Raw genomic sequence first — 24,114 nt, forward strand, 5'->3', positions numbered from 1 at the left:
TAGCTAAATGAGTTGAATGTAGCTGTTTCTGGAGATGGGTCTCAGGGAAGTGCTGTTTTTCATAGTAAGGCTTGTAGTACTTTTGACTTTTAGGATTTATGTATATGGACATTCTGATAAAAGAAAAAAAGAAAAAAAATTCAGTACCCCGTTTAAGCCTTACAGAGACTACTTTGTGTTATAATTCCCTAAGGAAAGACACTCGGAGAGAAAAGCTCTAAAGATCTACTCTCATTTTTTATTTCCTTAATATTTATAATGAAAAGAATGTAATGCTTTCTTTACTTAAATCATTTCTCCTTTCCAGCAGTTTGATTATTCCATATCTGTGTTCTAGGAGATGTTCTAAACAAACAGCCACACTATAACCTAGTGAGAAATAGTTATGTCCCACCCAAGAGGGTTAAGATTTGTAGCTCCTTTCCATACAACACACTTGGGCTATGAGCTAATGGGTGTATAAAACATGCCAGGCCCTGTCCTAATGATTCTAAGCCTACACGAAGCATTTTTCTCCTGTGAGGAATATGGCTTAATTAACCACCTGCTGAACTTCAGTTTGGGAGAAAGGTAACTTACGGTGAAAAGCTTTCTCGAATGAAAAATAAATACAATTTGAAGGGTCAAAAAGCCACAATGAAAACAGTTCTTGATGGTCACTTTTGCTTAATTACATTATTTGGAGATAACACAGACATTAAAGGTTAACAAGCCTGTTCTCTAACAGAAGAGAAAACTGTGGCCTAAAAAGGGCAGTGACTTGACCAGAATGATCTCATGTATTTTCAGGTTTTGTACTGTGACCCAGGTCACTTAGTAAAGGTTACACAACTCCTAATATGTAGTATCTATTCCCAAAGTAGAGAATAGAGTCAATCGATTAGATAATTTAAGCTAAAAACTGAATGCCTTAGATTACCTGGATATTTGGGAAAAACAGTTTTGGGTTTTTCTTGACCCTTTCCACTATACAAGTAAAGGAAATTCATTACAGAAAATAATTTCAACTGCAGAAAAAAAAATTCTTTGTATATGCCAAAGATAACTGCTATTAATAGTTTGGTGCACTTTTTTTTTTTTTTTTTTTTTTTTTGCTTACTTAATGTACTATTAGTTACATATTGCCTATTGTCACACCCATCATACAAACTGTACCATTATTTTTTAATATGGACTTTTCTTCAGTTATTAAGAGAAGGGAAGGAGATGGCAAAGAGGCAGAAACTTCCAGATGTGTAAGGAGAGGAGAAAAGTTTGAATTTCTCATTCAAATCATAAAAACTCATTAAAATAAAGCAAAAAATATGACCAAAACTAACAATTTTTTAAAGTATTAACTTTAAAATTAGATGGTGCCTCTGATATAGCTGCAAATTAAAGACAGTTGATGCTCACAAAAATTTTCAACTGTAAAACATGCTTATGTTGGACTTTGACAACTTATTTTTAGATAGATAGATGGCTCAAATAATTCATCTGTAAGGAAGTGGAAAGCCCTCAGTTTTAAATCTGTATAAAAAGCTTATGTCTTGGGGCATCTGGGTGGCTGAGTTGGTTGAGCGTCCGACTTTGGCTCAGGTCATGATCCCACAGTTCGTGAGTTCGAGCCCCGCCTTGGGCTCTGTGCTGACAGCTCGGAGCCTGGAGCCTGCTTCAGATTCTGTGTCTCCCTCTCTCTGCCCCTTCCCTGTCATGCTCTGTCTCTCAAAAATGAATGTTAAAAAAAAAAAAAGTTGAGAAAAAAAAGCTTATGTCTTATTTTATGTTAAAAGATCTCACAATAAATAATTGAAAAGTTCTTTAAAAAAATTGTTGATGGAATGAAAGAGGAAGGAAGAAAAGAAGGAGGGAAGGAAGGAGGAGGGAGGGAGGATAAAGCCAGGGTCAAGAAATTTGCTCTAATCACTTTTTTGTCTTTTCTTCTTTTTTTACCTTTATGCAGGAGATACAGGCTACTATTCAATCTCTACTGTAAGATCGGTGGCTCTGAGCACTCCTTTTAAAATGCAGCATGCTATGAATACAGTCCTGCTCATAAAGGAATGAGGAGACATTTCCACATGAAACTTTTGTGGAAAATCACCTTCTTTTTTTAAAGTAAGCTCTATGCCCAATGTGGGCTTGAACTCATGACCCTGCTGTCAAGAGTCACATGCTTTACTGACTGAGCCAGCCAGGTGCCCCAAAACTCAACCGCTTTTAAAATCATATCTAACATTTACCATTGCCTGAATGTATGCAATGATTGAACAGCATGTTTCATCTTGTTATAAGAATACATACCGACAAGGTATTTATTAATAAGAATAAATGCCAAGAAGGTATTTATTTGTAAGAATAAAAACCAGGAGCTATCTTGGGAAACTCTTTTGAAGTCAATCTCCTCAGACATCATAAAGTTTTCCATCACATACAAGATCTATTTTTATTATGAGAGCTTGTTTTTTTTTTCTAATTTTGAGAGCTTTGTAAATTCTTCAAAGCTTAAGTTCTCATTTTTCATGGCAGTGCCCTTTCCCAATTACTCCACATACTGGGATATCAGAGTTATTGTTAAACAGATCATTAAAAATGACAGATCAGGTCCTTACACCTGACTAAGTTAGTCCTGAATATAAATTAGGTGCTTTGGGAAATGCATGCTCTCTTTTGGATGACTAGGGCCATGTTACTGCACTGAAGCACAGACAATTTACTAACTCCGGCCCAAATCTGAGCTGGTGATTAAAAACTGATGGAGCTACTAATAAATATTCTTACCACTGCTTTTGGAACACCACTTTTCCAACTTGAGGCTAACCAGTTTAAATAAACACTTATATTTACACTTTATCTCCACTAGTATACTTTGGAGAAAATGTTTCACTTGGATTAAACAAACACCAAGGGTAAGAAAATTCACGTTGAAAATACTCTATTTGCCTCCATCAAAAGACAAACCACACTGCTTTTCTACTCAATTTTCAAATATAAAAAAAGAACTCTCTGAAACATTTCTTAAGCACTGTCAGCCTTAATACCCTCAATGTGAGAAATCAATGGCTATGTTTGAATGGTACCTGGTACAAAGCATTGTGCTAGTGAATTCATCTGAATCTTGCACTATTAATTTATGTAATTTCTTAGCTCTTGCTTTAATGAATTCGACTGGAATACGTCAAGAGACCATAGCCAAAGATCTATCTCTTTCAGAAATGGAACTTTGATCTTCTCAAGGTCATTAATACTGTGTGTAAAATAATAATTTTGGGTAGATAAAATGTGTTCATAAAATATTACACATCTTGCAGAAACCTAACAGGACGTGCTCAAGCAGGTAAAATCTGCTTTGACCTCGACTCCGATTACTTTGAAAGTAGGTTTGCAGTCTACACTTTAAACACAGAATTCTGCTGGTATCTCTTGCTATCAGATTATAAACACAATGCCTATATTATCAGAGTTCAGCTGCTTCAAACATCTGAATTGTCTGTTGAAGAAGTCCTGAGTTTCTTCACATTACTTTAAAATAATATTAGGTGTAGAGTTATAACCCAGACTTATGCAGACTTACGCAAAGTTCAAAATATCTCAGAGTTGGGATTTTCAAAGGAAAAGGAAAAAGAAACTAAACTCGCCAAAGAGAGGTGTAGCAGAGCAAATACCCTATTGTCTGTCTTTTACTTTTGTACCACCCTTTTTACATTATGCCAGGGCAGGTATGAAAAAAAAGCAAGATTTTGAAACAATTTTTTTTACTCTAATTAAAGGTATTTTGTAAATAGTTCCTTGCATTCTTCAAAAGGATTAGCAACAGCAATATTTTATGCTGGGTAAAAAAAAAAAAAGAACACTGCTTCTCTTCTTAAATGTCTAATACAGACGGTAGGTGATTACTACATTTATATTCATATAAATGTTAAAACTTCTTGATCATGTTCCAAATCTTTTGTAATGATAGAAGAGAGAACAACACCAACAAGGAATTTGGGGCTATACTATACCAACCACATAATACATTACCTTTGTCTAGAAGAGTAACTGATTTTTTAACTTACTGCCTCTAAAGAAATCTTTTTTCACTTTGAATAAGAAGTAGGAAAGTGATTAAAGAATTTTTATATCATATGAAATATCCTATGGATTTTGGTTTTGTTTTGTTTTTACAGAATAAGCTTTTATCTCTGGGCTTTTCATATCAAATTCAAAAATATCTTGATAAAGTAAACTCTATCCAAATATTGTAAACGTATAATCAATAAAAACAAGTTATATTATAAAAAAAACTTTTACTAAGCCAAGATCTTTTTTAAAAAATATAAACTTACAAATGGTATAAAGCAGGTCCTTCATTCAGTCACTGAACATTTTTTTAATTTACCTCCCACATAAAGTAGTGGAAGAGATTTGAGATCAGAGAAGGTCTATGCACTGATCATTATTTTAACTCTGGCTGGCTGAGAGGTCCCCCATTGTCTGGACAACATCAACGAATATCTGTTATATGCAAGCATGCTGCCCAGGGGTCAAGCCACAAATTTTTATTCAGAGTTTCCTGGGATGTCATTGGACTTGGGGTACCTACTTCTCTATGTTATGTGGCTATAAGAAATAACAATGTTTTCTTTGACAAAGAAAAAGAAAATGCTGTCAAAATTATTTTTCAAAGACCAAAAAACATCAGAAACAGCTGCCTTCCCAAGTCCTGACTGCAATTTTTTGGAATAAGCCATTCAAACTAGCAGCTGGCATCCCAGATTGCTGTTGACTCTATACTATCCATCTCTTTTCAAGGAATGCTTTCCTTATATCTGGCAGATAGGAAATATCAGGGTATGAGATAAGCAATAGATTTTCCTGTAACCAAAACTGTCCTCTTGCGATTGCTTCTTTCAAAGGAGCAACATACTATAATGGAAAAATGTGACTCATTTTCCAAAAATGTATTGACAAGCAACTTTTCCAGAACAGAGCTCTTTCACTAAGGCAGGAACATCTGTATTTACAACACAGATCTGAAACACCTACATGTTTTTCTGTATAACAGAGTATGTTTCTCTTGGCTGAAACCATGTTTTATCTTCATATTTGAGCAGGAACTTATAAATAGGTCACTTTTAGTCTTTTCTTCAGAAGAACACTGAGCCATTAGTTTTGTTTTAGGAAAAACAGTGAAGTTTAACAGCATAACATATCATGCTACTCTTTCCACTTTTACACATGCACACAAAGTTACCATCTGAAGTCTTCTTTAATTCAGTTTTCAGTTTTTCCTGGTCTTCTATTAGTTTTTTATTTTCTGCTTCCAAAATGTGTTCTTCTTCATTGACATAGTTTTTCAAGAGCTATCAGAAAAGAGAGTTATAGAAAGAAGTAAGCTTATATGGCAACAATGAGGTATTATTTCAGGACATAGGCTGAATAACGTATTTAAAATTATTGGTCATTATTTTATTCTTTATCCTTTAAGTATTTTATAATTTTCTACGATATACTTTTGCAGAAACTTGATATTTGGCAAAAAAAACAAAAAAATATTTCTTCTTACTAAGGTTGAATCTCTGAAATGAAAATAAGGATTTCTGGTTGGGCTATAAATAAATTATATTTTCAAAAAGTACTTAGGTAAATAATGTGATGCCTTTTCTTCCATTATGTGTGTGATGTAAATCTAAGGGAAAAAAAAACCAGTTCTGAGTATATTAATTGGTAAACCATTATGTTCCAATTACAGAGCTGTCTACTCAGACTATTTTTATGTAGACCCATCTGTAAAAAAAAAAAAAAGAAAAAAGAGTATAATGTCAGGATGGATAAGCGTAAAATGACAAGGCCAGCTCTATGGCTGGAAAATTTTACCAAATTTTGAATAGTCATTGAACAGTCCCCAAATTACTTTTATTAATCTTTTACAATGCTCTATTTTGAAATCTATGCTGGTTTTTAAAATGTTTATTATCTGGTTGTAGATTTTCTTTTTTAGGCAAGAAAAATTAAGATCTGAATATTAAAATATTTCAGAATTCTGTATATCTAGAAGGAAACCATCATTGTCAATAGAATTAAGAAGCTGAATTATCTTACAGAAATTAAAAAAAAAATTAAGTTACCACGAAAGGTAAATTAGGTTAATGGTTGAAAAATAAAATACTTACACATTGGCATGGGTTATTTAAAGTGGCAGTAACTTGATACTGACAGCTTCCACAGTCAGGTAAAAAAGCAGCTTAGGACAATTTTTTTTTAATGTTTATTTTTTAATAATTTATTTATTTTTTAATTTACTTCCAAGTTAGTTAGCATATGGTACAACAATGATTTCAGGAGTAGATTCCTTAATGCCCCTTACCCATTTAGCCCATCCCACAACCCCTCCTTCCAGCAACCCTGTTTGTTCTCTATATTTAAGAGTCTCTTATGTTTTGTCCCCCTCCCTGTTTTTATATTATTTTTGCTTCCCTTCCCTTATGTTCATCTGTTCTGTGTCTTAAAGTCTTCATATGAGTGAAGTCATATGATATCTGTCTTTCTTTGACTAATTTCGCTTAGCATAATACCCTCTAGTTCCACCCACATAGGTGCAAATGGCAAGATTGCATTCTTCCTGATTGCTGAGAAATACTCCATTGTAAATATATACCACATCTTCTTTATCCATTCATCTGGACATTTGGGTTCTCTCTACAGTGTGGCTATTGTTGACAGTGCTGCTATAAACACTGGGGTGCATGTGCCTCTTCGAAACAGCATACCTGTATCCCGTGGATAAATACCTAGTAGTGCAATTGCTGGGTCGTAGGGTAGTTCTATTTTTAATTTTTTGAGGAACCTCCATACTGTCTTCCAGAATGGCTGCACCAGTTTGCATTCCCACCAGGAGTGCAAAAGTTTGGATGCCTTTTATTTCTTTTATGTTGTCTGATTGCCGAGGCTAAGGCTTCCAATACTATGTTGAATAACAGAAGTGAGAGTGGACATCCCTAAGGTCAGGAAAGCTCTCAGTTTTTATCCATTGAGGATGACATTAGCGGTAGTATTTTTTTTTTTTTTTTTTTTTTTTTTTGAGAGAGAGAGAGTGCGAGAAAGGGAGGGGCAGAAAGGGAGGGAGACACAGAATCCGAAGGAGGCTTCGGGCTCCGAGCTGTCAGCACAAAGCCCAGTGCGGGGCTCGAACTCACAAAACTAGAGATCACAAACTGAGTTGAGATCAAGAGTCGGACGTTTAACTGACTGCACCACCCCGGCACCCCAGCTTAGGACAATTTTAGACAAAGTGACAGAAAAGAATTTCTACTGCAAGGTGATTCCTTTTCTCATGTAAGCAATAAACGAAACTCACCAAGTTCTACTGAGCATGGGCCACATGCAAATACATTACAATTTTTACAACTAGATGATATAAGGGATAAAAATGTAAGAAAAACATGGACTCTGCTCTCACCTAACTTCAATCTAATGGAGAGGATGAGACAAGAACATAAAAATGGTAGCACAAGATCAAATACAGTATCATTGTGTTAAAACAGATATTAGGCAGCTCAGAAGAAAGAACAAAAGCTCTAATATTGTGAGGAGACAAAAAAACTAAAGTATATACTTAAGGAACTGCCTATCTTCAAAATTAAAAAAAATTTTTTTGAAGAGCAGAAACAAGAATTTTTTCAAATCTCTATAAATTTGTTGCCACTTCAAGTTCAGAATACTCCTAGCTGTTATTTCACTGATTTCAGTTCACACAGTCTTCAGTGATTACCCAAATTGGAAGAGAACCACTGAGTTGCAGGAATGTTTACACTGACTGCTTGAATTATTATGCCATTGACTTGGAAAAGGTGGATTTGTGTTGGTCTTGTAAATAAGCTTTCATTATTGCACCTGCAAACTTGTCTAAATTTATTATGTGTGACTTGATGCTGGAGAAAGACCAAGAGCCCTGGAACTGAAATTCAATAGCTAGCCACTGGCTACAATCCTGCACGTGCTCACTGTCCACCTACCTTATACCACCTTGGCAAGGGCTGGACAAAAAACTAGTAAGAAATAAAGCTCCATCACTGTTGTCATTTTAAAGCAGTTAAATTAAAAGTTCATTGCTCTTTCATAACTGTTTCACTTAATGAACTGAACGTCAGAACAGAAAGGGGTCTCAGGCACCATCTGCAAGTCATTTTATAAGAGAGTAACAAAAAGTCACAAAACAATGTGGTTACGGGTGTGGATTCTAGAGCCACTCTGCCTGGATTCAAATCTTGCTTTTGTGGTTTATTAGCTGAACTGTTTTGTGCAAGTCATTTAACACTATGCTTCCGCTTCCTCGTGTATAAAATGCAGATAATAACAGCACCAACTTCGTGGGGTTGTTGCAAGAATTGACACGTTCCTGTGAAGCATATGAAGCAGTACCTAGCAGAATGCTAGCTGCTATTTATAACCCTGAAGCTCAGAACATACAAGGTGGCTTGCTCCAGACCACAATGCTAATTATTGATAGAGTTAGGACTGGTACCTAAGTGTCTTGGATCTCAGGATAAAGTGCCTTCCATTCAATAAGGTGTCTCTGACACGGAGTAAAGAATTGTTCCACTAATTTTATCTTTTCTGAGCTAGTATTTCAAAATCTACACAAAGTATCTTAAAACAGAAGTTATCTTTCATATTTTGACCTCTGGCTTTTCTTGGTCAATTAGTTACACTCTGGGCACTGACAGTATTGATGTACAACTCACAAATCTTCTCCCTCACATTTACTAGGTTTAGCTCAGCAAATCTGTACATCTCAGATGATCTAGGGCCATTGACTGGGTCAAGATACACAGGAAGCAGGAAACCAGGACAGCATGGAATCAAAGGAGAGGAAAACAAAAAAACAAATAAACAAACACACACAAAAAAAAGGGAGAAATTATGGGAGAATCAAAGAATCTGTAGTCATTAAGTAAATTTCCTTGCAAAGGTAACTCATTGTGAAAACAATTCCAAAACAAGAGTTCCAAAAATGGTTTGAGAAAAGTTACTTTTTTTTGAAGGACAAGACTACTTCAAGGATGTTAATTATCGTGTATTTCAACATACTAGAACCCAAACTACACAAAAACACTTTCCATTTTCTTAGAGCTGAAGAGTAAAAGGAAAACAACTAAAGAGTGAGAGGAAAAAGACAGTGTTCTGTTGGTAGTTAGAACTCATAACTCTAACATGATGGGCACAATTTTAAATCAAGATAGGTACACAGTAAGTTTACAAATACAAGGCTGTGTGCTTTTGAGTTTAGCCATCATGTATTAATCAAAGCTTTGAGGGTTTTGTTTTTATTTTTGCCACTGTGAAGTGAGATCAAAGGATGGAAAATGAAGCAAGTAATATTGAGATACAAAATGAGGCTGATTTTGCTACTGAAACATTCTAAAAAAGCAAAAATGACTTATTGTTTGCTTTTGAATACAGAAATACCAAGAGCTTGATTTCCCAGAACTATATTTACTACAAAGGGAAATTTACAAGACATCTATGGACCAATGCCTTTTCAAAACAGAATAAAACAAAGTAAAAAAAAAACTGGTGCTCATTCTCTAAAAGTTTCCTTAAAAGATGCTGGTTTCAACCCCCTGCCCCAAAGAAACCTCCTTCAGTGCTGTTTTATATGAAAAAAGGTCTTTCTTTACCTTTTGTCTGTAGTGGAAAATAAGGCAGACATCACTAGAAATAAAACATGGGTTCTAAATAGGTGATCATTATACTGTAGCATCAAACACAGTTTTTTTGCAGTGAGTTCTGCCTTACCTAATAGGTTCTGGAAAGCCTTGTGTCGTATTATGTATTGGCTTGTTCATTTAGAATAGATACAAGGTGGTTCTTATAGTTCTTTCTATAGGAGGCTAGGCTTTAAAATTAAGTATTTTAATTCTCTACTGTTAAATCAACACTTTTTACATAAATATAACTTGGTATAATACATAATTGACTATTTGCATTTCATTAATTTACAATAGGAAAACCATCTTGTTGGATTATTTTAGGAATGCTTTTTTTTCAAGAAAATTTGTTTCACTTCTGAATGGTTCCATTGGCACTTTTTTCTAAGAAATACAATTAACAAAACTTACAGAGCTTAAGATGAACTACAAACATTCAAGCTATGAGATCTGACTCCTAAATTTTACACTTAAGAAAAAAAAATACCTCAAATAATTTTGTAGCTATCATTTATTTATTCATTTATTTTGTTTAATAGCGAAAATATTAGTACCTAATATACACTCTCCCTGAATGACAGGGCAATTACAGCATAGGGTTCTCAAAGTAGTAGTATCAGCAGCATGGCCAAATTAAAGATTTTAAATACTATATGCAGGGGCAGATGGCTCAGTCGGTTAGGTGTCTGACTTCAGCTCAGGTCATGATCTTGTGGTTCATGAGTTTGAGCCCCACGTCGGGCTCTATGCTGACAGCTCGGAGCCTGGACCCGTTTCGGAATCTGTGACTCCCTCTCTCTGTCCCCTCCCCAGCTCATGCTCTGTCTCTGTCTCTCAAAAAATAAGTAAACATTAAAAAAAAAATACTATATGCAGTTATCAATCTTAGCATAAACTACTTTCCTTTGCTTCCTACGTAATGAACATTTAAAACAAAACAAATTTTAAAATGACTTAAAAAATAATTTAACTGAAAAGGAAATGGCAACATAGAGACTTATAAAGATTTGCTTTAGGTTATAAACTAAAATTAATGGTAATAAAGGAATTAAAAACCATATTCCCAGAATATTTTTTTTTCGATTATAGGAAATAGGTTTAATGGTGTTAATCTACTATAGAGGGAAACTGAGAACAAACAAATCTAAAGGATAATAAGACACTTTTGAAACAATAATTTTATAGAACAGTATTGCTATTTATGGTCATTTTTTTTTTTTTAATTTTTTTTTTTCAACGTTTATTTTATTTTTGGGACAGAGAGAGACAGAGCATGAATGGGGGAGGGGCAGAGAGAGAGGGAGACACAGAATCGGAAACAGGCTCCAGGCTCCGAGCCATCAGCCCAGAGCCTGACGCAGGGCTCGAACTCACGGACCGCGAGATCGTGACCTGGCTGAAGTCGGAGGCTTAACCGACTGCGCCACCCAGGCGCCCCTATTTATGGTCATTTTTGCTTACAAATTATAAAAATGCTCCTTCTGATACTGAAAAATAATATACCTTGGGAAAACCAACAACATTTACACATATTAAAATTTTTTTTTATGTTTATTTATTTTTAAGAGTGACAGAGACAGAGTGTGAGCAAGGGAGGGGCAGAGAGAGGGGGAGACACAGAATCCAAAGCAGGCCCCAAGCTCTGAGCTGTCAGCACAGAGCCTGACGCGGGGCTCAAGCTCACATAACGTGAGATCATTACGTCCAAAGTCAGATGCTCAACTGACCGAGCCACCCAGGTGTCCCTGTTTACACACGTTTTAAAAAAGCAAACTTAAATAAATACCTGTTTTAGTCTTTCATTCTCTTCCATGAATTTTTTGGCAGCCTCATTAGTATTTTCTGCTTGAGTTTTAAGTACTCCTTTGTTTGACAGTTCTATAGCCAGCTGAGTAATAAGGGTAACCAGACGTCTCAACACACTAAACAAAACAAAACAAATCAGATTAATGTATAACTAGACTAGTCATTAGGAATTGCAATTTAAGATAAAAAGTCATTGTCAAATGATTCTCCTTTAGGTATGGATATGGTGGAGGGAGATGTTTAAGGAGGACACGTTTCTTTCTTTTCCTTCCATCCTTCCTTCTTTCCTTTCTCTCTCTCTTTGTAAATCCAAGTCTTTCTGTCAGAACAAGGCTGTGTCTCATTCCTTTGTAGTCTGTTACAAGACTAGCACTTGGAAGATCAGTTCAGCAGTACTTGTTCATTATCCTCTTTTTAGAGGTCATGAGGAGGAGAAACAGAATTTATTTTACATTTTTATTTATTTTAGAGAGACAGAGCACAAGTGGGGGAGGGGCAGAGAGAGAATGAGACACAGAATCGGAAGCAGGCTCCAGGCTCCGAGCTGTTAGCACAGAGCCTGATGTGGGGCTCGAACTCACAAACTTTGAGATCATGACCTGAGCCGAAGTCAGACACTTAACGGACTGAGCCACCCAGACGTCCCGAAACAGAATTTTAGACAGTGTGGCAGGTCAGTAAGTGAAGTCATTTTTGCTCTTTTGGTTCTTTTTTTCCCCTACCACCTCAAAATCTGCTATTTAAAGAGCATTGTGTGAGGTTGGCCAAGCCTGAAAACTGGTCATTCACATTTGTTTATGGGTAACTTCCATTGTTAGAAATTAATATCTTCAAATATTCATTCAACAGGTATTTCCTTTGCTAGTAGGTATTAGGAACTGCTAAGTATTAAACACTATGCTATGCACTGGGAACATAGCAGCAAATGAGACAAAGTCTTTCAAGGAGTTTGGGTTCTAGTTGGTGAGGCAAGAGTTACAACGGTATTTAATTGCAAACATGAATGATACTCAAAAGAGCACACAGCAGAAACTACCTGCTTTGGGGGCAATGATGGTCACACAAACGGCTTCTCTGTGAAAGGGGCTGAAGGATGAATAGAAATTAGCCAGGGAAGAGCAGGGAGTTCTGGGAGAAGGAAAAGCAGGTATGAAGACCTTGAAGCAGGAAGAAGTTAGGTACTCAACAAATATTTGTTGCAAGAATGAATGAAAGAACAGTGAAGGGCAGTGTGGGTGGAAGTGATGTAAATGTCAGAGAACAGTATGAGACAAGGGGCCAGATCATGAAGGGCCTTCTGCACCCATCTAGCCTACAAGTCATAATGGCTATTGGTTATTTGGGTATATCATCGGCTTTCTTTTATGGAGATGTCAGTATACTAAACAGTGTAGAAAAAAAGATCTGTGAGTAGGAAAAATGAGTTAGAGAAACATAAATCATGTTCTAAAATTGTGCTTAAAAACTTACAGCCAGAAAAATAATGAAAATCCAGAAATGTAAAGATTCCTTTGAGACCTAAAAAGTTTCATTTGTGCATGTTCATAGGCACCAGGTTTACTGCTTAAGCCTTTTTCAATGGCAGGTATAGAGGAGTATTTCCTTACTTCTCTCACAGCATCTATTAGAGAAAAAGAAAAAAAAAACATTACTTTTAGTTTTTAATAATATAAAATTGTTATTAAAATGGAAAGCAGTTTTGGGGTGCCTGGGTGGCTCATTTGGTTAAGCATTTGACCCATGATTTAGGCTCAGGTCATGATCGCAGGACTATATGGTCTAGCCCCATGCTGGGCTCCAAGCTGAGCATGGAGCCTGCTTAAGATTCTATCTCTCCCTCTCTCTCTGCCCGTGCTCCCTTCTCTCTCTCTTTCTAAAATAAAATTAAAAAAAAAAAAAAAAAGGAAACAAGTTTGAAAATAACTGAACTTTTAAATAATGGACTTTTTGGACAGGTTCTCTTTTTGTCTTTTCCTCTACAACACCTGGGAGGACACATGCTCAAAAGAGATGTTCTGTAAATGGATGCTAGTGGCAAACTTTGTAACAGGTTTTTTTGTTTTTGTTTTTGTTTTTACTATTCATCTAGGACTTACTATCATTGTACTGTCTCTCATCTCCAGCTACACTGCAAACTGTTATCCTTCACTCTTTCTATCCCTAATAGGCTGAATAAAATTCAACCTGTTGATGATAGTATATAGGTCATCTTCCACTGCAATCAATGGCAAGAGACTATCCTATTTTCCATTCTGTATTAGCATTTTATTATATCTATTATTTCTTTAATATCATCAAATCATTATGGTAATTATTAAAGTAATATTAAGTCACTTAAATTAATATTATTAAAGTAACATTGATATTATTAATATATTATTACTCATCAAGGTACCTGGGTGTCTCAGGCGGTTAAGTGTCTGACTTTGGCTCAGGTCATGATCTCACAGGTTGAGAGATCGAGCCCCGCATCAGGCTCTCTGCTGTCAGCATGGAGCCCACTTGGGATCCTCTGTCTCCCTCTTTCTCTGCCCCTCCCCTGCACTCTCTCTCTCAGATAAACTTAAAAAAAATATATTATAACTTGTTAATACTAGTAATATTAATATGACTTCACTGAGATTTTAGAAATATTTGGCTATACTGACATTATATATATGGATATATATATGTGTATATATATATTTACATACATATATATACCCATATATATATATATACATATACATATATATATACCCATATATACATATATATACATATACATATATATATACCCATATATACATATATATACCCATATATATACTTTTGTTTTAGTTTATTTTGAATTATAGAGTTTGCCTTTCTCTAGCTTCATAAAATTTAGTTTTTTCCTTCAAATTCTGGAACAGTTTAAGCAGTGTTAATAACATCTGCTTTTTGAAAGTGGTAGAATTTCTTACAAAATTATCTGGTTTTATTCTTCTCTGAAGGAGGTAGCTTTTTTATAACTTTCTATAATTCTTCTATGGAAAATTGGTCTGCTTAAATTTTCTGTATCTCCTAGCATTCATCTGACAAGTTATATTTCTCTACAAAATTACCCACTTCGGGTAGGCTTTCAGATTTATTTGCATAGAGGTGTACAAAATAGTCTCTTAAATTATCCTTAAGAAATTTTCTTAGACAGGGTGCCTGGGTGGTTTGGTCAGTTAAGCATCTGACTTGATTTTTGGCTCAGATCATGATCTCATGGTTTGTGAGACTGAGCCCTATGTTAGGTTCTGTGCTGGGCATGGAACCTGTTTGGGATTCTCTATCTCTCTCCCTCTCTTTTTGCTCCTTCCCCGTGTGTGCTCCCTCTCTCAAAATAAATAAACTTAAAACAATTTTTTTCTTGGTCTTAATGGCTACTTCCCCTTTTCATTCCTCAGACTGTCACAATAATATACAAAGAGCATACCAACAACCACTACAAAATAACTAAAAAACCCGCCAAACAAATAGTATTTTATTAAATAAAAAATAGTTTTTTTGGGGGTGCCTGGGTGGCGCAGTCGGTTAAGCGTCCGACTTCAGCCAGGTCACAATCTCGCGGTCCGTGAGTTCGAGCCCCGTGTCAGGCTCTGGGCTGATGGCTCAGAGCCTGGAGCCTGTTTCCGATTCTGTGTCTCCCTCTCTCTCTGCCCCTCCCCTGTTCATGCTCTGTCTCTCTCTCTGTCCCAAAAATAAATAAACGTTGAAAAAAAAATTAAAAAATAGTTTTTTTTATTAAAAAACATTTTTTTAATGTTTATTCATTTTTGTAAGTGAAAGCAAGAGAGACAGTGTGTGAGCAGGGGAGGGGCAGAGAGAGAGGGAGATACAGTCTCTGAAGCAGGCTCCAGGCTTTGAGCTGTCAGCACAGAGCCGGATGTGGGGCTCGAACTCATGAACTGTGAGATCATGACCTGAGCCTAAGTCGGACGCTTAACCGACTGAGCCACCCAGGCACCCCCTTTGGCTTTTTTTTAAGTTTATTTATTTATTTTGAAAAAGAGCAAGCAGCAGAGGGGAAGAGAATGAGCAAGATAGGGAGAATCCTAAACAGGCTCTGCCCTGCCAGTGTGGAGCCCAACGTGGGTCTTGAACCCACAAACCATGAGGTCATGACCTGAGCTGAAATCAAGAATCAGACGCTCAACCGATTGAGCCACCCAGGCGCCTCAAAGCTTCTTTGGCTTTTAAATGAAAATAATATTTCTGGATCTATTATGCAGAAATGCTGAAAATTAATCAATAATATCGAAGAAGTTTATAAATACAAATGGTCCTACAAACCCACCTGTAGAATAAAATCACCTGTAGAAAAGGAGACTGTGTGTGAAAAATGAAGTAAGGGCAACGATAGGGGCAGGGTGTAATACTTAGTCAATTTTCTATAAACCACGTGGAGATAGCCTTGTTTGGATCACTTGTGGAAACTTTCAAAACCTGGGATGCATTTCTGCTGACACTAAACATATTCCAGGGTTTCCTGCTTCCTTTCTGCCTATTCCCACCTTAAAACACACATAAACACATTCAGTTAATACAGGCTCTAGGAACATGAAACCTGGTAATGATTACCTTATTAGAGAAACAACCAACAGGAAAAGTGAGATAAAATTGAAAGTAAAGTAATAAATTATACTTGAGCAATCTACTGGTTTTGCATTATACTTTTGTCATTCTAGTGGCTAAGAACACTGGACTATGTACTTAACATACGCTAATACATTTAAACCTTTAAACACCTCAGTGAAGCAGGTGTGATTACCCTATTCTGAGATGGAAACACTGAGGTTTAAAGGGTAAGTCCTGATCTACCTGCCTTTACCATCTATGGTCAAAGCTCCTGCGTTGACCATCCTTGATGTCCCTATTCTCTGAGAATTAATTACCCATCCTACCCATGGATGTAGGGTCTAGTCAGTGGTCATGGTTCTGTGCTTTGTGACTCCTACCCTTATTCCTTATAACTGAAATTCAGACTCAGAAGTGGCTAATTAATCCTTGCATATGGCTGGAGTGATGACATTTGGCAGCTATGTGGTGCCCACTTTCTGCCTTGGGAATAGAGCATCAGAGTCCATGGAGATAAGGAAGAATGAAGTAGACCCACAGAATAATGCAGGGCATGAAAGAGACACTTGAGTTCCTAGGACTAATCCCTCCCTGGAATTTGGCTTCCTTCCTTCCCTGAGCTGCTCTAAAACAACCCTGCATTTTATTCTAAGTTCCCCTTTCTTGCTCAAGTGAGGTCTGTTCATTTCTGATATATGTAACCAAAAGAACCTTAGAGTACCATTCTCCTTCCTTATATGGATATGTGGCAGCTTTTAGTAGAAATTCTTGTGATAACTTTACAGTTAAAAGATCACGATACCAGAGCCAGTAGGAGCTGCAGAAATAGTTGCCTTTTCTCTCTGTTCTACAAATGGATAAACGAGACTCAGAGAGATGACATGCCAAAAGGCAAACAGTTAGCTGGTGGCAGAGTTGGGACCTGTTTTCCTTACTTTCCTTTGCTTGTTTTTTGTTGTTGTTGTTTTTTTATTAATTTTTTTAATGTTTATTTTTGAGAAATAGAGAGGCAGAGAGAGGGAGACAGAGGATCTGAAGCAGGCTCTGTGCTGAGAGCCGAGAGGTTGATGCAGGGCTTGAACTCAGGAACTGTGAGATCATGACCTGAGCTGAAATCAGACACTAAGCCGACTGAGCCACCCACGCGGCCCTGTCCTTTACTTGTTTAATGTTACTTCTTACGTGGCTGGAGATTTTCTTTTTTTTTTTTTTTTTAACGTTTATTTATATTTGAGAGACAGAGACAGAGCACGAGTGGGGAAGGGGCAGAGAGAGAGAGACAAAGAATCCGAAGCAGGCTCCAGGCTCCAAGCTGTCAGCACAGAGCCCGACGCAGGGCTTGAACTCACAGACTATGAGATCATGACCTGAGTTGAAGTTGGACGCTCAACCAACTGAGCCACCCAGGAGCCCCTGACTGGAGATTTTCTTGATAACAATAGCATACCATGGAACAAATGCTGACATTTTGAAATAATGCATGAACCCATTCACATCCTGATACAGTCATCTACTCATACCTTCTCACACCAGCTGTTCCTCATTTTATAAGAAGGAATTCATTTCAGAGGTTTGTGGTATGGAACATGGGAAACATTTCTTCATAAAACAGTGACATATATGGCAGTTAACCCAGGATGGCCCCTGTACAACCCACTATATATCAATAGCAACATTAACTTAGTTAATTAAAAACCCAGTGAATTCATTAACTAAAAAAACCCTTAGAGTTAAGCTTAGTCAAAAGAGGAATTCAGTACTTACCTAGAAATAGAACAATCAATAGGACTATAATAGTAAGGAAAGCCTTGTTCCAGAAAGTTGCAATTTTACCCCAGACATTAAATGAAAAAATTTTCTGCCATCTGTAAAGTAATACAATTACATTAGGTATAAAAAAAATCAAAAGATTCTGAAATGCTTTGCAAATATTCAATTAACATTTTGGTAACTGTATAGTGAGTGAAAAGAATTACAGAAATTTAATTTTTCATGTCATATCAGAGATTTACCAATTCTCTCATATGACATAAGAGTGTCTCGTGAAACAACTCAAGTTTAATGATAATCTGACATTATCTTCTGTCTGGTGGCTTAAATCTTCTGAAGCGAAAATAGCTAGCTTTTAAAGTAAAGATACATGATCAAAACCTTAAAAAGGAATTCTTATAGTAATATGCTATATTGCTGATAGAAGTTATCACTGTATCTTTTCGCTAATCAGGATAATAACTCAGAAATAACAAAGGCCTATTGGTCTAATAATCAGCAGCATTTCAGGAGGAAGGGGTCCAACTCTGCATTATTTATTTTTACATAATATACTTCTAACATCTACTCCAAGTAAAAGAATTCTCTATTTTTACAAGGGAATTAAAAATGTCATTGAGATGTTACATACATAAAGTGCAAAGAAGTTAAAATAGATTAATAGATTAATGAAGTTTTACGTATGTATATACTCATGATTACCACTCAGATCAAGATGTGAACACGGGAAACAAAATGATGGGAAAAAAGTCTAGATGGATTGAATGGCACAAAGACACAGAGGTAAGAAAGTATGGATTATAAATGACAAAGATGAAACCAATCCACCACACAATTGGGAAGGTAACAAACTTTGTACAGGGCATTTTATTTTATTTATTTTATTTTTTAAAGTTTATTCGTTTTGAGAGGCAGGGAGGGAGCTCGAGCAGGGGAGGGGCAGAGAAAGAGAGGGAAAGAGAGAGAGAATCCCTAACAGATTCCATACTGACAGCACAGAGCCTGACGTGGGGCTCGAACTCCCGAAACCAAGAGTCAGATGCTTAGCTGACTGAGCCCCCCAGGTGTCCCTGTACAAGGGCATTTTAAATGAATAACAGATGAACGAAGTCCAAAGGAGACATATGAAAGTAATAAGCACCTAAATAAGGTTCAAACACTAACAACCTAAAAAAAAGTTTTACTTCAAGATTATGACAAATTATTGGCTAATAACTTTCGAGAACAACCCTAAGTAGTAACTCGAAGTTGCAAGGAAAGGGAGACTGACATAGGTGAAGGAGGTCCTTCTGTCTCTATGCTTCCAATGCCAGAGACGCTATTCAAATTTTTCATTACAAAAAAATTTTATATTTTTAGAAAAAGAACGTAAGTGGCAATACCTTCATCTAAGACCCACTATAAATTCACATTTTAGGGACCAGTATAGAAAGGAACACAAAAGAGAACTCCTACAGGGAGCAACTAGCAGTCTCTACTGAGACTCACTTCAAGGAAAACTGATAATAGCTATTATATTTTGAGTCCTTACTATACTATGGTTCTAAGCACTTGTATGTATTTTAGCTCATTTTATCACCATGACCACTATATGAGGTGGATACCAGTATTACCTCTATTTGACAGATGGGGGAACTGGCCAGAGATGGTAAATAATTTGCATAGGGTCATACAGTAACATGCAGAGCTGAAATATACACTCAGGCAGTCTGACTTCTAAGCATGTGTCTTTAACCAGCGGGTTCAGTGAGAAAATGATAGCCTAAATTAAATAAAATTGAATCCTTCTCTTTGACAACTATGGTGATACATGCATAAAAGATGTGGATACACACAGTAAGGACTGTGTGTATATTGTAAATGAGTTGCGTACACATATATTTTCTTATGTATATTTGTACATGAGTATATAATCTGTGTACTTACATACACATCTATCCAAGAGCTACTTGAAAAAGACAGGAAAAAAATTATATTTGGCAGGAAGAAAAATATCCATATTCTATGGATTTTTTTTACATTTATTTATTTTTGAGAGACAGAGCACAAGTGGGGGTGGGGTGGGGAGGGTGCAGAGAGAGAATGAGACACAGAATCCAAAGCAGGCTTCAGGCTCTGAGCTGCCAGCATAGAGCCCGACTCGCGGCTGGAACTCACACACCCTGAGATCATGACCTGAACTGAAGTCGGACTCTTAACTGACTGAGCCACCCAGGCACCCCACTATGGATCATTTTCATGGAAAAAACATTAATGGACAAAAAAATATACATATTTTTGGAAATGCTTAAGCCTTATTTATAAATAACATCTTTCTTTCTTTTGAATACAGGACTCTCTTGTTGGACCTACCACCAAAAAGCTAACAGGGTGTTATAGAGATTTCAAACCAACAGGATAAGCAGTAGAGTAGAAAAAGCACTAGGCTGAAAGCCAGATTCTTGTCTAGAGTCAGCCACAGATCAGCTAGATGACCTTAGACTACTTTCCCTACATAGGAATATTTGGGTTGGATAAAATGATCTCTAATGCTCCTTCCTACAGCGTGATTCAATTTTTTTTCTTTAGTAAGGAAGAAAAAAGTGATGGCATAGCTCATAGGCAAGAACAGGAGTAGAAATCTAGGTAGGTAAGAAGCAAGTTAAGAGTTGTAAAGACCACCTGGACCCTGAGCCAAAGTAAAAACTTACGTAAGTCTCTTCCAGTCATGGGTTCTCACTAAACTTCTCTCTAGGATCTCATTTATGAAAGATTTTCTTTTATGCCAGGAGCATGAACAAAGGTGTTGCAACATTTTTATTACAAGTGTATTTCACCATCTATACTAATCAACTTTCTGGATCTAAAACTGAACTCATATGGTAGCTACACTTGTGGTGAGCACAGCATAGTCATAGAGAAGTCAAATCACTACTCTGTACACCTGAAACTAATGTAACATTGTGTGTCAACTTTCCAACCTCCCCCTCCCCCCCCCCCAAATAAATAGGAGGATGATTGCAGGGGAAAAGTCAGCCAATGCTTCAACTGAAATACTTTTACTCTACTTACAGACCTTTCAAAGTTCCTTACTAACGAATTAAGGCTAATGTATGTATGGTTATGGTACGTTCCATATTCAGGACTTTAAATATATATTAATTCTGTGTACGGAAAAAAGCAGTAAAACATTAATGAAACTATTTTTGGGTTGCATAAGGCCAAAACGAGGAATCATTTACTGGCATAAGTCTCTACATTGTTGTTCGTTCCACTGCCCGAATGAAACATTTCTGCACCCATTTGGTGCTGTAAACATTTATCCATTTCCCTTTTTTGAGTTCACTGTTCCAAGTCAGGGCAATAAAAAAGGTTAAGTCTGATGACAGGTATTAAAAGCACAACCACTGCTATATTATATCTGTAACCAAGAGAGTCAAAAGGACTGGGCCCTTTTCCTTTTAGAAGCAAGGGGAGACAAAGTTAATTCGTTTGTACACATAATATTTATATAACGTGATATTTTAACATCATTAGATATTACCTAAAATTTGTCTGTTTAAAGAGCACCTTGAATATAATCAGCGTTCAAAATTTTTTAATCCTTAGGAAACTTTTCTCATATCACTCGTAACAGTCTAAAGTAGCTAATCATATGCTTATTGTACTTATTGTAACTTATCGCAACAATTTGCAGGTTTCCTACCTCTGAGGAGGAATAAAAGGAAGACAGAAGATTAAAATAAGTCCTATTTCAGCATAAAGAAAGGTTGCAACTGCCACCCACTGGAGTGTCATTTTTTTCTTCACACCTAAATAGAGAAACACTTATTTTACTTTACTGCCTTTTAGAGAAAAACTTGATTAAAGCCCTGGGGCGTAATGTTTTCGTCCAGGGGGGGCAGACGGGGCCGGTCCCTTCTCTAACCCGTTGGCACCTGGCCTTAACCCCCAGTGGGGGCAGGGCAAGGGTCAAGGGTGGGCCCAGGGGTCCGCGTCTCCACTTCCCACGCGAGCTGTGCGGAACCGGCCTGCACGGCACAGAAGACGTACTGGCCCGCCACCCTCGCAGCGACAGAAGCCTAACGCCACCCTCCACTAACGCCCGCGCCTAGGCGGCCCTCCTTCTCCGCGAACGCGCCGCGGGCACGGCCTGCTCCCGTGGTCCAACCGCGGAGGGAGCTGCGCGACCCCGCGCGGCCTGGCGCTCCTCCCCGCCGCGGGGACCGCGGCCCCCCGGGAGCCCGTCCGGCCTTACCCCGCCTGCGGCCCGCCTGGCTCCCCGCGCTGCTCCGCGCCACCGACGCGCGGGACGTCAGACGCCGCGGCGGGGCGGAGGTTGGGGGGGAGGGGAGCGGGGCCGGGGAGAGCGCCCACCCCCTCCTCGTCTGCCCCCGCCCCCGCTCGGCCGGCTCCGGAGCCCAGCCCCCCAGCCCCGAACCTGGGGGCCCGCACCCCCCGGCGTCGCCGGCGGCGTGAGGACGACGATTAGCAATAATTGTTTTGTAATTGATGGTGGAGTTGGAGGGTGACTCACACTTTTCCGGCGCATGCTTGGGGTTCCCGAGTCAACTTCTTGAGAGCCGACCTTAAATTTCTAATAAAGTGTGGTTTGGTTGGGAGGGGTTGCGGTTAATCGACGTTTTCTGAAAGGGCTTCGTGGGGTCCACGAAGGAATGGCTCCGGGGCGGCAGGGTTTGATGGAGTGATGCAATTCAGTGAACGTGTTTGAAAGGCATTCCTTTCCTGTTGTCTCTTTTGGGGTAGAAACAGTTTTATTGTCCGGAATTAAGCTCTAGTTAAATGGGAGGGCCAGGATTGGGTGGTTGTGCAGTATTTTTTTCTGAGAACGTGGAAGAAAATGCAGCTTCGAAACATATTTTCCTGCTCTTGTCCATAGGCTGGGAAGAGACTCTAGGGAGATATTTGGGACTGATAGGAATAGAAAACAGTGTGTGGGTGCATTCCTTCAGTTACTATTTTCCAGGTTTCCAAATTCCGTGAATAACAATTATTAACCGTTTTCATCATTGACATCAGGAATTGACAGTATTATCCTTCCGGACAGAATTATTTTGGGACTATTAAATGATGTAAATAGATAATTACAGAATATAAAGATACACTCACTTACTTTTTAAAATTTTTAAATGTTTATTTATTTTGAGGGAGGGCTGCACACACTAGTGGAGGAGGGGCAAAGAGAGAATCCCAAGCAGGCTCCACACTGCCCACACCTTGGTGGGGAGGGGAGGAGAGTTGAGAGTCCTTGGAAGCCAACGACTGGGCCACCCAGGCGCCCCTAAAAATACATTTAAGTGGGTGCTTTTTCTTATCACAAATATACCTGATCACACGGAAAAGAAAAAGACTGAACAGTAAGTTAACTATAGGGAAGGGTTTTGTTTTGTTTTTTTACATCAATCGTGTTTAGAACTCGATGCTCTTCCACACTGGTTCCTTTGAAAGCCTGTGCACCTTATTCTATGCTCCTGTGCTCACACCACTAGTATAACTAACTTTAATTTGTAAACATAAAAATTACTTAGACTATAGCTCCCTATTTCCTTATATACTACTTACATCAAATAAAGCCAATTATCTTAAAAAAGATGTTAACTGAAAAAAGTATAGGATGTGCCCCCCAAAATATGGCAACACAGTGCTTATTTTAAAATGGATTCATTTAATATTCTCAAAGTCTTGAACTAAGCAGTCTTAGATAGACACAGTTACCAAATTTTCATGTTTTTGTATAGACCAATATCTGAATTATGGAACTATTTTATTTTAACCTGAGATACTTAAATCTTACAGTAGCACATTCACCAATAACAAAATTCTATTAGTAACACTACCACACAGTGGAACTTAAAAATTAAAACTATTACAGGGGTGCCTGGGTGGCTCAGTTGGTTAATCCTAAGACGTAGGCTCAGGTCATGATCTCCCAGTTAGTGGGTTCCAGCCGGGTATGAGCTCTGTGCTGACAGCTCAGAGCCTGGAACCTACTTTGGATTCTGTGTCTCCCTCTCTCTGCCCACCCAGCTCCCAATAAATAAACATTAAAAAAATTTTTAAATTATTACAAAAAAAAATAAAAATTATTATCATCTGCTGGGGGTATAAAAATAACATCATAAAGAAATAAGTACCCCCCCAAACCGTATGAAAATTAGGTTTTTAAACTAAAAATTAAATTCTTGGGGCATCTGGCTGGCTCAGTTGGTTAAGAGTTGACTCTTGATTTCGGCTCAGGTCTTGATGTCAGGGTTGGTGATTGAGTCCCGTGTGGGGCTCT

The 24,114-nt window shown here is 37.6% G+C and overlaps 1 protein-coding gene and 1 non-coding gene across 3 annotated transcripts in view; both read right to left on the reverse strand.

Moving 5' to 3' along the window:
- LOC123606302 (B-cell receptor-associated protein 29) overlaps window positions 1-22,715 on the reverse strand; it is a 56,297-nt gene extending 33,582 nt beyond the window's left edge. The window contains exons 1-6 of one of the 2 annotated variants that reach the window (XM_045494465.1): window positions 22,351-22,715; window positions 21,520-21,625; window positions 17,829-17,929; window positions 12,948-13,098; window positions 11,458-11,593; window positions 5,216-5,324 (exon numbers count right to left, since the gene is read on the reverse strand). In XM_045494465.1, the coding sequence (XP_045350421.1) occupies window positions 5,216-5,324; window positions 11,458-11,593; window positions 12,948-13,098; window positions 17,829-17,929; window positions 21,520-21,611 (589 nt within the window). In that variant the 5' untranslated portion in view covers window positions 21,612-21,625; window positions 22,351-22,715. Of the gene's footprint in view, window positions 1-5,215; window positions 5,325-11,457; window positions 11,594-12,947; window positions 13,099-17,828; window positions 17,930-21,519; window positions 21,626-22,071; window positions 22,232-22,350 lie in introns of those variants that run through there. The other variant, XM_045494464.1, reaches the window with a different exon arrangement.
- Window positions 1,935-2,066, reverse strand: LOC123607807. Its single transcript, XR_006716945.1, has one exon. It is a non-coding gene; the product is annotated as a small nucleolar RNA U109 (small nucleolar RNA).
- Window positions 22,716-24,114: the final 1,399 nt, after the last annotated feature.

The sequence above is a fragment of the Leopardus geoffroyi genome, chromosome A2 (assembly GCF_018350155.1).
Source record: "Leopardus geoffroyi isolate Oge1 chromosome A2, O.geoffroyi_Oge1_pat1.0, whole genome shotgun sequence".
Taxonomy (NCBI): Eukaryota; Metazoa; Chordata; class Mammalia; order Carnivora; family Felidae; genus Leopardus; species Leopardus geoffroyi.